The sequence below is a fragment of the Stegodyphus dumicola genome, chromosome 2, assembly GCF_044657685.1.
Source record: "Stegodyphus dumicola isolate Sdum_Otavi_A_Nest chromosome 2, ASM4465768v1".
Lineage (NCBI taxonomy): Eukaryota > Metazoa > Arthropoda > Arachnida > Araneae > Eresidae > Stegodyphus > Stegodyphus dumicola.
Genome location: NC_140769.1, coordinates 202,645,122 through 202,660,126, shown reverse-complemented (window position 1 = coordinate 202,660,126; position 15,005 = coordinate 202,645,122). Strand labels below are relative to the sequence as shown.

Sequence of the window (15,005 nt, the reverse complement as noted above, 5' to 3'; positions counted from 1 at the left end):
TACAAAGCGAAAGCATGTTTTAATGTCCATTAAACAAAAAGTGGGTTTGCTGCAAAAAATGGATAAAGGCTTATCCGTCTCAAAATTACGTGATGAGTATGGCATTGGAAATTCAACTGTATATGACATAAGAAAAAAGAAACTTTTTGAATTTTTTGTGGATTCCGACGCCTCACTTGCAAGGAATAATAGAAAAATTGTTAGTTATGCTAGAAGTGACGATCATGACAAAGTGATGATTGAATGGGTACTGAATGATTGACAAAGTGGATAGTGAATGGGTATGATGTATATTTTAGCCTACCTTAATAGCGCCACAGCAAGGGTATGCCATTGACGGGACCAATGCTAATGATTCAAGTCAAAATATTTCATAAAGAAATGAATTTAAAAATTGAGTGCACATATTTGACAGGTTGGCTATCGAAATTTAAAAATTGCCATGGTATAAGGCAATTAGAAATTTCAGGTGAAAAAGACTTCAGCTAATACTGAAGCTGCTTAACTATTTACAAATGAATTCATTGAACTCATTACTAGTGAAAAATTATCCCCAGAACAGATTTACAGTGCTGATGAAACTGGTATTTTCTGGCAATATGTACTGCGAAATACCTTGGCAACCTTTACAGAAAAGGCTCCAACTGGTGTCAAAGATTTCAAAGCGAGACTAACAATTTTAGCATGTGCAAATGCTGCATGAACGTATGAATGCAAACTTTTCATAATCGGAAAACATAACATGATCTCCAGAATTTAAAGGAGTAACAATTTTTTCTGTTATATATCGTGCAAACAAAAGAGTATGGATGACACAAGTGTTAATGAATGATTGGTTTGAAAATCATTTTATACCAGAGACTCGGTAACATTTGAATTCGGTTGGTTTAACCTCATGGCACAAATCTGATTAGTGAAAGATAATGTATCCATCCATATTCTTATCCTTTTCTCCAAATTGCACATATATCATTTAACCTGCCAATACCAATTATTAAGTATTTCAGAGTGCCAATGGTTAGAAAAATTGCATAAATATTTGGTTTGATGCAAGTTAGAGAGAGCCACATTAGCTTGAGAGAATTTAGGTATAGGAAAAAAATCGTTAAGTTTTGATTTTTTTGTAATTTTTTATGGTTTTTTTTAATTTTTATTTATTTATTTTTTGTGTTTTGTAATATTTTAAATTTATTTTTTAGTATTTTACATTTTTATAACTTATACGAAACACAAAAGCAAAAAATCAGACAGGAAAGATTTTAGAGATTAAGTGGCTCATTGGCATATGGTGCTAAATCAGAATGTAGTAAAGTTTGTGAAAACAAGAGAAAATATCCAAGGCAGAAATTAATTCTGCGGACATGATGCAAGTTGAACGAACAGATTGATAAAAGTGCAAAGAAGGCTATGTTTCAGTTGAATTTGAGTAGAACATAGCAATTTGGCATAGTCAATGAGAAATAGCAATTTTAGAAGATTGAGACGTCCAACCTTTATGGGCGGGAGCTGGAAATAAAAGGCGTGGGCATGTCTATGCCTTTTAGCAAGAGGATCATTCATTTTATGGATATAGAAATAGTGCGCATGCTGAAATGCAAATATAAAGTAGCATTTTTAAAATTCATGTTAAATTTTTTTAACAATGGCAAGACTATTCAAGAACTTTTGAAATATTTTAAGATAAAATCTGCTGTGTGGAGCATCGGAAGATCATGGGAAAATGTCTCCTTGGCATAAGATACAAACCTCGATGCCTTTTTTCACCCAGCACTCACTCACGAATACAATGTCTCTCAAGCCATCCTGGTAGCCAATGACTTTTTTACCGAGCTGGAATTGCATATTGCTGATCCTGCCTTGGGATTCTCACATGACAGAAAATTAAGCGGTCAGTCATCTTGTTACGTGGAATATTTCTACTTTCCTTCTGGTTTATTAGAGACAGGCATTCAGTTCACTTTCAGTAAACGATGAATGAAGTATACATTCAAGGTTATCCAAATTTTCACTTTTGACTGTGGGTACAAAACAGAAGCCAACCTTGAATAAACCACTATTATTATTGTTATTATACTCACACCAGTTCATCATCTATGATATTTTTCACTAGCCAAAAATTTTCAACACCATTAAATATCTTTGTATCAATCTTTTGCTTACATCTTTCCACACAGAAATTCAAGGTAAGAACAATATTCTAAGATATTGGTCAGAAAGTTGTCAATGTAACACTGGAAGTGTTATATTAATGCAGAAAGGACAATCTGTAACTGCAATTAACGAATACATTGGAATTACTCATAAACATATTTAGTTATTAATAAAAGTATGCAAACATCTTTCATCTGGAAGCTGATATGATTAAAAAATATGATTAAAAATGCAAAATAATTATTAGACAGAAAGCAGTAAAATTGTACACATGCATGCTACCTTCATTAAAATGCACGTGCAAAATGCAATGCACTTAATATTTAACATGGTTTTGGAAACAAATTTTAAGTTATAGGTTTAAAAAAAAAAAAGTTATTTCTGTTTTAAAATTTTCACCATAAAATACTCAAACTATTTTATTAAAGCTTATTAAAGTTTTCGTTCATCAATTGTATTTTATTAAAGTTTATCAAAGTTTTCGTTCATCAATTGTAATTCCTTATTGAACATTCCGTGATAATTCAAACTATGACCAGATTTAATGGTGCAAAGGCAGTTTTTTTAAAAAAAAGTTTTATTATGCAACTTACAGTGGTGCACTGTCCATTTTTAACAGGTAAAAATACTTGTTAGAAACCAGCTTTGCAGAAAAAGAAATTTTTTAAGAATTGTTTTACAAATAGAAATTGAACTAAAACATAAAAAATTTAAGGTCAGTTTAAAAAATAAACCTATTGAAAATATAATGAAATTGGAGGATTTTTTTATATTATTAAAAACTTTATTCTGAGAGAAGGAATCAATCAATTTATCAAAGGTAGAACTTCCAAGCTTACTGAAGGCAGTATCTTTGATGATAACAAAGCAACACCTCTTGATGTATCCTTAGGATTAAACAGTGGTCTTTTTCTTGGATTTAGACAATCTGGCAAAGGTTCAACAAGATCCATCTCAAAAATATGTAGGTAACAACAAATTGATGAAGTTGGTCTACAATCTCTCAAGAATATGGGAACCTATAATTTGTAAAAAGAAATAAAATTATCAGAGAGCAATTATTTTAAGATAAATCTCATATCTATCATTCTCTCTCTCTCTCTATATATATATATATGCACACACACATAAAGTTTGATCTAATCAAATAATGTAACCTTTCCTTCACAAACAGAAAATGAAAAGCGATTATTCCAATTATTCCAGAAGAACAAGACCGGAGATATTTGTAGTTATTCTCTCGCTATTTAATAGAGAAAGCTACTCAAAAACACTACTAATTCTGTACAAATGCTTCATTTGTCTGCTTAGTTAAAAATAAAAATAATTCTTTAAGTAGTTTCCATGACAAAATTTTACAATGCATATATGCATTCAAAAGGTACTTAGCATTTTAATTAAACTTTGTCTTTTACACAGAATTACTTTAAAACTGAAATTATGTTTACTTCATCAAAGTAAATAAAATTTTAAAAAAATTAATGAACTGATTCATATGATATAACTGCATTAAGTGTTTATTGACTAAAACTGGAATTTTCACGGCCAATCTGCTCATTTCATGAAGAAAAATCAGAATGGTATCACCTTCTCTAGTCATCCTTCCTTCACTGTTGCACTGGAATTGTTATTCGCTTAAAAATGGTAGTCTTCATATTGCTTTTATGTTTAACCTTTTTTCATATTTCCATTGCTTAATGATTTTCTGAGTTTAAAACTAATTTTATGCAAGGATTTATTAATATTTTTAACTTCAACAAGATCATGCAAACAAGCTTTAATGCATTTAATTAATGATTTAATATTTTGGTTGACATAAATTTTAGTTTGATTTTAAACTTTTGTCTTCTATAATTCTTATTATTACCTTTTAGGGATGTTGCAAGCATAACAATAAAAGGAAAACAAGAGAACATGACACACATTTTGAATTCTGGTTGATAAGAGGAAAGTTTATCCAAAACAGCTAGAATTTTACTGAATTCTCAAAATTAATCAGTTTATTTATTTTAATATTTTAGATATCCGTTGCTAATCTTTCAGATGTTTTTCTTACTTCATATAGTACAATAATGATGATGCTTATAAATTATTTACCAAAAACACTGAGTTTTTTTTCTTCTCTTTGATATTTGTACTAAACATCCCACCTATTAATATATATCATTCAGTGAAAAAATTATTACAATTTCTATCAAACTCTACAAAAAATTAAAAAAACTCAATGTACAAAATGTATATCATCTGAAGAATTACCTAATCGTTGCCATGTAAAAAAGAAATTAAACTACAAAAACAAAACATAAATAAAATCTTCAGATTTTATATTACGTCTAAAGGGTCATTTTTTTAACATTTTGTGTGTTACCTTTATTTATTAAAAATTTCTTACACACGAATGACAGTCTGTAAATTAATTTTTAACATGAATGACAATCTGTAAATTAATCATCCATTGTTAAATGTCCCAATTAGACTCATCAGAGGGTAATTAATTTAAAAAATTAAAAAATAACAATTAAGGAGTTTTAAATACATGTTTTGTCCTTTTTTACCATTTGAGTGAATTTCAACTAATATACAAACTTTTTTACAATAAAAAAAATGCATTCCAAAATACTCAAAAAACAGTCAAAAAAATTTCATATGTACATTCCTTCAAATAAAAACACAGACTAGAATTAAAGTTCAGTGTCTCTATGATATTATATTTAGAGTTTAACAATCAACCTGACTGCAAGTTATTTATAGGTTGCTCCCCCCCCCCCAAAAAAAAGAAAGGAAGAGAAAAGGAAATATTTATAAAATAGTGACATCAATTTACATTTAAATAACATAAATTACATTTAAATACATAAGAATTTCATCATAATGAACTTCAAAGGATAGATTGCAATGTTTTTCCAAGGCAAAACTTTGTGCAAATAATTTTTTGACCTAAGGCTATCAGAAGGCTCTTGTAGGATATGGCACATCCTACAAGAGCTCCATTTTTAACAATCCCTTTTTAAAATTACTTGAAAAACAATCACAGCTGATTTTTTTTACTATTACATATTTCTAGATGCATAAATTCTTGTATGTTTTTTTAAGAAAATTGTGAATTTGAGGTAGGAAGACCTTTCTTGTAAGCAGAAGACTTTTTGAGTCTGATACTATATTACACAAGAGATAAATCATGAAAACTAATCGGTCAATTCTTTATTACATTACAAAGTCCGAGATACAGACTCAGTGGGACCACGGAAATTTCAGATTTGGGATTTTTCCGGATATTAAATCATCAGTTTAAAACTTGTAAGATGGCATGTAGAAATTATAAAATTAAAAATATGAAATCATGATTTATGAAATAATGAAGCATTTGTCATCTAAAGGGTAAAAAAATGTACAAAAAAAAAGGTTAATATTTATTTGTTTACTTTATTAAACATTTCTTTCAATGTAAGTTGCTAAAACTTTTTTTATTCTATACAGACATAATTTCTTATTTAGTTACAAAGTTCCATTGTTGAAGTCATGTACTTGCTATGTCAAGATTTCAGACTAACTTGTCAATCGAAATTTTTTCATTTTTAATAACTTCTCTGTCACTTTCTTCACCATTAGTAGCGGTATTTTCAGTATCTAGAACCGTACTACAGATTTTGCTGTCCGTTAAGTTTTTGATAATTGGGGCATTGTCATCGCAATTAAAAACTTCTGTTTCGTCATCTTCATTTATTACCACTTCTCCACATTTCTTTAAAAAATCCATTAATTGGAAAATTTAACCTTCGGTTTGCGATATGCGAAATCCTAAACATTTGGGCTATTATCTTCATCATCCTCACCATGAAATACGATAACTGGCCATAAATTATGCCAAACATTTTTTTAAAGTATTTGGAGACACATCCTCCCATGATCTTGCGATGCTCCACAAAGCAGATTTTATGCAAAAATATTTACAAAATTCTTGAATAGCCTTGCCATTAATCAAGAAATTTTAACATGGCTTTTAAAAATTACATTTGCATTTCAGCGCACACATTATTCTGATATTCATAGGCTGAATGAAGGAAGTGCAATTTGGAGGAAAGAATAATCCGGATACATTATCATACAATTATAATTTGTAAAAAGAAATAAAATTATCAAAGAGCAATTATTTTAAGATAAATCTCTTATCTATCAATCTCTCTCTCTCTCTCTCTATATATATATATGCACACACACATAAAGTTTGATCTAATCAAATAATGTAACCTTTCCTTCACAAACAGAAAATGAAAAGCGATTATTCCAATTATTCCAGAAGAACAAGACTGGAGATATTTGTAGTTATTCTCTCGCTATTTAATAGAGAAAGCTACTCAAAAACACTACTAATTCTGTACAAATGCTTCATTTGTCTGCTTAGTTAATTTTAAGTGAAGTATGAGTCGAACAGTTGCCTACAATCAGGACAATTTTTGCATCAACAAGTAAGCCAACCAAATTCTGCCAAGCCTCGGGTATGAAATGTTTTTCAAACCAACCATTCATTAACACTTTTGTCATCCATGTTTTCTTATTTGCACGATTTCTTATGGGAAACTCTTTACTCCTTGAAATGTTTGAGGTCGTGTATTTTTTCTGACTACGAAAAGTTTACACTTGTGTGTTCCTGCAGTATTTGTGCATGCTAAAATTGTTAGTCTCGCTTTGGAATCTTAGGCACGAATTGGAGCTTTTCCCATAGAGGTTGCCAAGGTATTTTGTGGTACATGTTGCCAGAAAAGACCAGTTTGATCAGCATAGTAAATTTCTTCTGAAGATAACTTTTCACTATTAATGAGTTCAATGAATTCATCTGCGAATAGTTCAGCAGCTTCAGTATCAGCTGAAGATATTTCACATGAATTTCTTATTGCTTTAGACTATGGCAAGTTTTAAATTTGGTTAACCAACCTGTCAAATATATGCCCTCCATTTTTAAGTTCATTTCTTAGTGAAATATTGGGCCATTAGCATTTGACCCATCAATGCTGTCTGTGATGCTTCACTGCGATGCTGTCTGACCTATTCAGTGATCATTTTGTCATGATCTTCACTTTTAGCATAACGAATAATTTTACTGTTATTCATTGTGAGTGGGATATCAAAATCCCCCAAAAATTCAAGTTCCTTTTTCTGTTTTCTTATGTCATATACAGTTGACTTTCCAGTACCATACTCCTCGCATAATGTTGAGATAGATATGCATTTATCCATTTTTTGCAGCAATTCACACTTTTTGTTTTATGGACATCAAAATATGCTTTTGCTCTGTAGATCTTGTTACAGCTCCATAATTAGAAAATGGTTTTCAACATAATCAAAAGTCAAAACTAATTTTCATAAAATTGCTGTAATAAAAACAGCCTGCAAAAAATAATTAAGCTGGATCAAATCAAAAAGTTAAGGAATATCGCAATATGCTATACTGACTGAAATTCCTTGGAATTATTAAAGTATAACTTTAGTCTAGCTTAATTGTGTCCACTACACATTAATGGCCATGTAGTGTGAGATTGGCAACGAAACACAAGTTGTTTTGCTAAATTTTGTCTTGGTTCTATTGCACACTGAGACAATTAAGCCTCATTGTATTAGTTTAGTTATTTATTATATTTACGTCTATTTATTGCACAGGGTTATGGCTTATCAAAGGCTACAGTTAGATATCTTGCTGCCTGATGCACACTGTGCGGGTCCTAAATTCTGCTACCAATCACCTCCCTAAGTTCTAAATTTTTGCCACCCCTGTTAGGTATTTCCTGCACCATTCAGCTAGAGGGCACTGTGATTTTCCAATAGCCAGTGGCGGGCGGATACGTATATGTTTCAATAGTTAGTGGCAGGCTGGATTCTAAGGGTGTAGTACGTGGAAGGCAGAGATGCCTAATAATGTACACTGCTAAAAAAAAAAAATGGGACAGTGCTATATCTCCCGTTCTACTGGGCCGATTGACAAAATTCAAATTGCGTTTTTCATGTCTCGAAAACGCGATTTAGGATATACATTAGATTTATATATAGCACTATTCTAACATAGGTATTTTGACAGAAAATCAGACCTTTTCTGAAATAACATACCAATTTTTTTCCATATTTCGATTCTACGTCTCAAATTATGCCAGAATAACAAGTTTTGTAAAATTCGTACGAGTAGTTTTTAAAATATTAGCTCTCAAAATTTTAGCTCCTCAATGTTAATTGAATTTGGCAAATATTTATTAATATCTCTTTTTTTATTAAACTTTTTTGATTTTTTCTCTCACATTTCGAAAGTTAGGTTCATTCCAAATAAAATTTATCAATTTTTTGTGTTTTATTTTTTAAATTTCTATTTTTAAATAATTTTTATAAATTTTTCGAAAAAAATTTTGAATTATAACCTATAAAATTTTTACCATCATCTTAAAGTAGGTGTATTTTTAAGCATATCTGCAAAAAATTTGACTTTTTTATTCAAAATTTTCTAAGATATACACGAATTTACATATTTTCGAGTTTTGAAATTTGGCATCTTTTTTTTGAGCGATAATAACGCCAAATGTGGTCTATAGATTTTTTTACAGTAAATTGCCACAGCTATTTTTAACCTTAAATTTCAAGTAAGATTTTACGGAGAATTAATTATATGACATTTTTTCCCTCAATAAAGCGTAATAAATATTTATTAATACTATATGAAAAGCTATTTTTTTAAATTATAGATGATATTATTCAAATTTTTAACTATTTTTTTAAAATTTCTCTCATCTTCCTTTTTAAAAAAAAAAATAAAGAGTAAATTTTTACCTTCGGCGTTTTATCGTCTGCTACTTTACTTCGTTTAAATTGAATTGTCTAAAACCGAGAATTTTCGTTTGATATTTATTTGAATTTTATGACATTAACTGCATAATTTATTTCTAAACAAACTGTTGCTTTTGAAGTGGCTGAAAGAGCGGCTGATACTATCATCCACATTTTTAAAGCACAGTATATTTTTATAGAAACATAATATTTAGAATAATCATTTTTATAAAAGTCAAATTATGATATAAACATACAGCCCTCTAGAGACTGAATTAATGGAAGTTCAATGGGTTATATAGAAATGATCTGCAGCTACTTAATGGCTGGATAAGTCAGCAGATTCTGTGGACAAGTAAGAATAATTCTATAAACACCACCCAACATTCAGGATTCAATTAACAACGAGGATACGATGTTTATTAAATGAATTTAAGAAATTTTAAAACATAAAAAACCAACTCATTTTTATCCTAAAATGTATTTTTGTGCGTAGCGTATTTTCATTATATCCTTAAAATTCTAATTTAGAATGTAATTGTCAAGAACTGAATCCCAATCATCAGTAATATAATAAGTAATTATTACGGTTATTAATAAATCCTTCTTATAAAGTAATTGCAAATATTTCAAAAAACTTTCTGTCTGAATGCAAATATTTTTCTATACAAATATTTGAAATTTTATAATAATCAAGATTGCACACGATATTATTTATTTGCACTTCAATTCTTACCGTCAGTTCCAGTAGAAGTTACAAATCAATTATATTTAATTAAGGATTGGATTGGATTATTTAATTATAGCAAAGCACACCAGGGTTATCTGCCTAAAGGGAGGGATGCCTTCGTGGAGGACTTTCTAAGGTAAACTGGCTCGTATACACGTTATACATGGGGAAAACCACGAAAACGCCGATGCGGCCAGCCCGCTCGCGAGATTCGAACCTCGGACCGAACTACAAATGATCAGCGTCTTTACCGCTCGGCCACTGGTGGGCTATTTAATTAAGGAATGACCATCTAAGTTTAGAAACAGCGTACCGCAACAGCTATTCAATTATTGGTGCCGTATCTTCCATGTTACTCCTGATTGGCAAGCTACATGATTTTTAATAAGTATTCGGGTTTTGCTAGTAACTTCCCTTGGAAATCACGCTTAAACTAGGTTAGTTGGTTATTTGAACATAGAAAGAACATGGGAGTTATTTGATTAAGATGCTTTCATAGAGAATTGTAAACTACGAAAACCAACAATGCAGCGCCTGGGTTAGACTTCGCAACAAACAATTAGTATTTAACAATCTTCAAATGCTAGGCAAGTGGTGAGGCTCCAATTAAATCTCCAATTTAATATTTTATTTGTAAATATTTAAAATATCATTGTATTCTTAGACACAAAAAGCAGAATTTAAGTTTTGTTAACTTGGTTAGTAAACTACCAAGCCGTAGTGCAAATGAATATTCAATTTCTTTTGCAATAATTGTATTCACTTAATATTCTTGGAATATGAGCTAAAGAAGGAACGTTCTCGGAAGATTAAAGAAGTGTTTAAATCCAGTGATATTACGTTTGTCTTACAAGCTTAGGATCAAAACGATTCTGCAATTGCCTGAGTAGTTGACTTCTAAATGGCTGTGAATTAAGCAGATGAATTTTAATCTTACTTTTTCAGTCAGAAAACGTATTCCAAATGTTTTGTATTGCATGACAATGCATCTTTTCATTATTCAATAACCAATCGGAGAACCGCTTGTGCTCCGAAAATAAGTATGTGTACTCAATTGTCCTGCATGTTCTTCAAATTTGTCTTCTTATGATTTTTTCCTCCCCAAAACTAAAGGCCTCTCAAAGGAAAGTTTTTTGACATTGAAGAGACAAAAGGAGTATGACATCTACTTTTAGAGGCATTTCAAAAACAGATCTCTACAAGCCTTCTCTTCCATTACATGTTGCGCATTCAGACAAATAGTTGCATCAGCGTAAATTCTATAATCTATTTTTTGTTACACTCTTATAACTTTATTAACATACAGTGAATATATACTAAACCTTTTACTTCAGCTTCAGTAATTTGGAAGTTTTGACGGAATTGTTGTCGGAACTAGGACTTAGAAGATAAGTCAAATTGAATATTTTGATAACTCAATAAATTCATGGTCGAAGTTTCAATATTTTATTTTCAGAGGGAGGGGAAATTTTTTCAGTTTTGGTCTAATATCCTAAGTATATTTGCTTCGATTCTTAATTTTTTCCATAAAAGCAAAAATCTTACGCATGGTAGACATATAACGCATAGCTTCAAATTAAAATTTAACAGGGTTGCCACTCAAACAGGAGAATGAAATTCCCTGACTTTTCCAGGTTTTCCAGGTGCATTTCAAGAAAATTCCAGTCTATCCGCGTAATGTACGTTGGCTACGCTAAGTGGTAAATTATGGTATTACTTGTATTGTGTAGCAAATTCACTTAATTATTCAATAAATACCAGAGGACATTTATTCTTAATTATTCTTGGTATACTTTGTTTGATAATTTTGTTTACTTTTCCACTTAAGAAACTTAATAAAATTTAAGATATATACATTGGATAATAAATGTATGTTTTATTTAATTATTACTCATGATCATCACCAGTTCAACACGAGGCTAATCCGGTCCTTATAAATCACAACGCAATGCTAAATAGTTAGGTTAGATTTTAGGTAAATTTAATTTGTGTGAGGTATGTTCTAAAAAAGCACCTTAACACTTGAAAACACAAATATAATTATAATAGTTGTTGTTTTCTCCATTGAAGATTGAGATTAGAATTTTCCCAATCTGGAATAAAATAAGGCTTTTTTTGCAGAAATTCTGCAGCTAAACGAAACAAAGAAATCTATTTTAATAAATTGAGGTATTTTATATTTAGTTCGCAGCATACATAAGAAAAAAATATGTGCATTAAATTTCGTGATGGTATGTCATCATACTGCTAGAATTAATTTCAAGATTATGCCAGAGAAAATTTCCTAAAATTTAGAAATATTATTTACTAATAATTAATAAATTTAGAGGGAAGAAACATCATTAAATTATACGAATAACATAAAAATAAAGATAATTACTTAAAAATTGAATTAGAATAATCAACGATATTTTAGCGAATATAGTTATATTACATGGTTAGCCTAGATGACAGATTACTATTTTTTATTTTACTGCAAAATGGCATTTATTAAAAAGAAAAGTTTAAAAAGATTTTGCGGTAAAATTCTAGTATACGGTAAGGCTTTGGCACGATTTTGAAAATTGTCGCCAAGACCAAAATGACCCGTTTACTGCGCATCATCATGTCGCCAAATACATACATGGAGATTATTTTAACCAAAAAACGTCTATGCAAAGAATCTCTAATTCTTTGGTCTATGTAAAGAAGAAAATTTTCCATACAAGTAAAATGCTATTACGCCGCTAGAATGCGGAGGGAAAATTTGCCAAGGGATTTGGCGACACAACCTGACGGCCAGAATTTCCCTCTCCGCGATGTGTACCGGAAATTGAGAAACATGTTAAGAAGAAACGTTCTTTGACAAAAAGAAAGCTACGAAAATCCGTTTTTAAATTATTGCGAAAAATCCAAGAAGAAACGTTTTATCAAAGGACGTTTCTTCTTGGATTTTTCGCAATAATTTTAAAAACGGATTTTCGTAGTTCCCCCCCCCCTGAAAATTACTAACCTATGAATTAATTTACTTGCGCCAAAAAATATATTCTTTTAATTTAGAGTTTAACTACTTGCGATAAGACTAAACTTCACGGTTGCGGTGCCGTGCGCTACAATACAGCAAGTGGTAAAGTGTCTCATTTACGCCGCTCCGCATCTGCAAGTGCAATCCAGAGCTGTAACTGGAGAAATAAACAATCTCGTTGTTAGGCGACGTGTGCACCATGTTATTTTCATTTTTGCGATAAATGCTTATCGACGTAGTGTTCACGTCGCTCGCAGTTTGAGACAAAAACATCTCGACGTGCGTGGCACGTCTTTTTAGCGCAAGTGGTTAAAGAAATTTTAAAGGATATTCATTTAATGAACTCTTGATAACGTGACCTTCGAACTTCGACACCGGTTTCCAGCTTTGGCGGCAGATATATCACGCATGCACAGCTGTTTCCCTCTATGATGGAACGGAGCCACGTCTGTTGCAGAGAGGTTTTCCTTCTTTACAATACATATTCTTTGATTCTAACCTCCATGGTACCATATACTAAGATTAAACCCATTTTGTTTTATACGAGAACAGGTACTTTTAGTTCATGCACTGCACATGCGATTCTCAAGAATACTGGAAACCAAAAGTTGCGGGAAACTTGCTTTGCCTTTCTAAAAGGCATTCAAATTGGAGCTGCGAAAATTGGCTCTATGCCAGCAGACACTCACGTGATAGGCAATTCGCCAAAAAAGTTATCTCTTCCGACGTCGGCGCAAAAATCGCTTTTTTTGGTGGGATCATTGTATGAACTTCCCTGACTTTTCCAGATTTTACAAAAATACTTAAATTCCCTGACTTTTCCCTGAATTTTTTGGTCAATTTTCGAATTCCCTGACTTTTCCCGGTTCTCCCGGTTTTCCAGGTAGCGTGGCAACCCTAATTTAATAATATACAGGGTGGTTATAATTAAAATTTCACTTTGAAACGGTCATAAAAGGAAAACTACTGGATCAAATGTTATCAAACTTTGTAACCGTGTAAAGGATGTCATGGGAATTCATTTTCCGCGAAAAAAAGAAAGTTGGAAACCTCACCACCAGGTAAAAATGACGCTGTATGCAATATTGTTAAACGAAATATGGGTCAGAATCTAAACTTAACCTTTTGTTACATGGGTTTAATATGTTGTATACCCTTAAGAAACTTTGAAGTAGGCAAATTACCATTTTTTAAAGGCGTTAAATTCGGTAAAAGTCGAGTGCGCCATCCGTGTAAGTGAGAAATTCGTCCGTGAAAACCACGAATTAGCGATTAGAAAATGTGAGATCGGAAATCACTCGCGCAAGTGCGTACAATCTGGAAATCGTTTTCTTACAGATCGCTAATTTGTAATTTTTGAAGCCCGAATTCGGCCCTAAAACATGAAGATACTGATTCAAAACGCTTTTAATCGATTTGGGCCAAAGAAATCTCTCATGTTATCTATCTAGTTCCATTGCATTCTCCTACTGAATTCGATTGCATAGCAGTCATTCCACACCGTTTAGTGTTGAATGACAGCTACTATTATAACTGAACCATTTTTCTCTGACTGGACTGAACAGCTGGACCACTGTGATTGCAGCTCACTTAGAGTCAATGTTAAAATGTTTCGTGATACATGAACTGCAGTAACGTGGCATTTTAGATACTACCATTTTTATGCAGGGCTGGGCCCCACCTCACGTGTGTCGCACAGTTACTTAGCAACATTTCACGAATGAAAGTCTTATAGGCCAACACTTCCCCTCTTCCCACCAGACCTCAACCTTTGTGACTCTTGGCTATGGGGTTATCTCAGCACTGTTTATGGTGATAATTTAAACAATTTGGCAGAAATGAAAGATGTGATGCACTGACATGTCCGTAACATTCCTCCTGATATGCTAAGAGCTGCTGTCGAGAATGCAGTAACAGGATTTAACTTAGTTTCAAAAAATGCTGGACGCTACATTGAACATGCTTTGTAACACGTTTCGGAAACTATTAAACGCATTTTAAACAGATGTTTTCGTGTCTTATTTCATTTAACAATATTGTATACAGCGCCATTTTCCCCCTGGTGGTGAGTTTTTGAACTCTTTCTTTTTCCGCGGAAAATAAATTCCCATAACCTCCTTTACACGATTCCCAAGTTTGATAACATTTGGTCCAGTAGTTTTCGTTTTATGACCATTTCAAATTGGAACTTTAATTATAACCACCATGTAAATTAAACTTTAAAAGTTTGACAGTTTGGTTCAAGTCCCAGCTTTAAAAATATATATATAAATATAATCTTTTATATTAATCTTCTTAGAAAAAATGTTTTAAGAA

The 15,005-nt window shown here is 31.5% G+C and overlaps 1 protein-coding gene across 1 annotated transcript in view; it reads right to left on the bottom strand.

Moving 5' to 3' along the window:
* LOC118198512 (endoribonuclease Dicer-like) overlaps window positions 1-15,005 on the bottom strand; it is a 141,051-nt gene that overhangs the window by 57,543 nt on the left and 68,503 nt on the right. Inside the window, exon 9 of the mRNA XM_035370203.2 lies at window positions 2,991-3,170. Within this exon, the coding sequence (XP_035226094.2) occupies window positions 2,991-3,170 (180 nt within the window). The remainder of the gene's footprint in view (window positions 1-2,990; window positions 3,171-15,005) is intronic.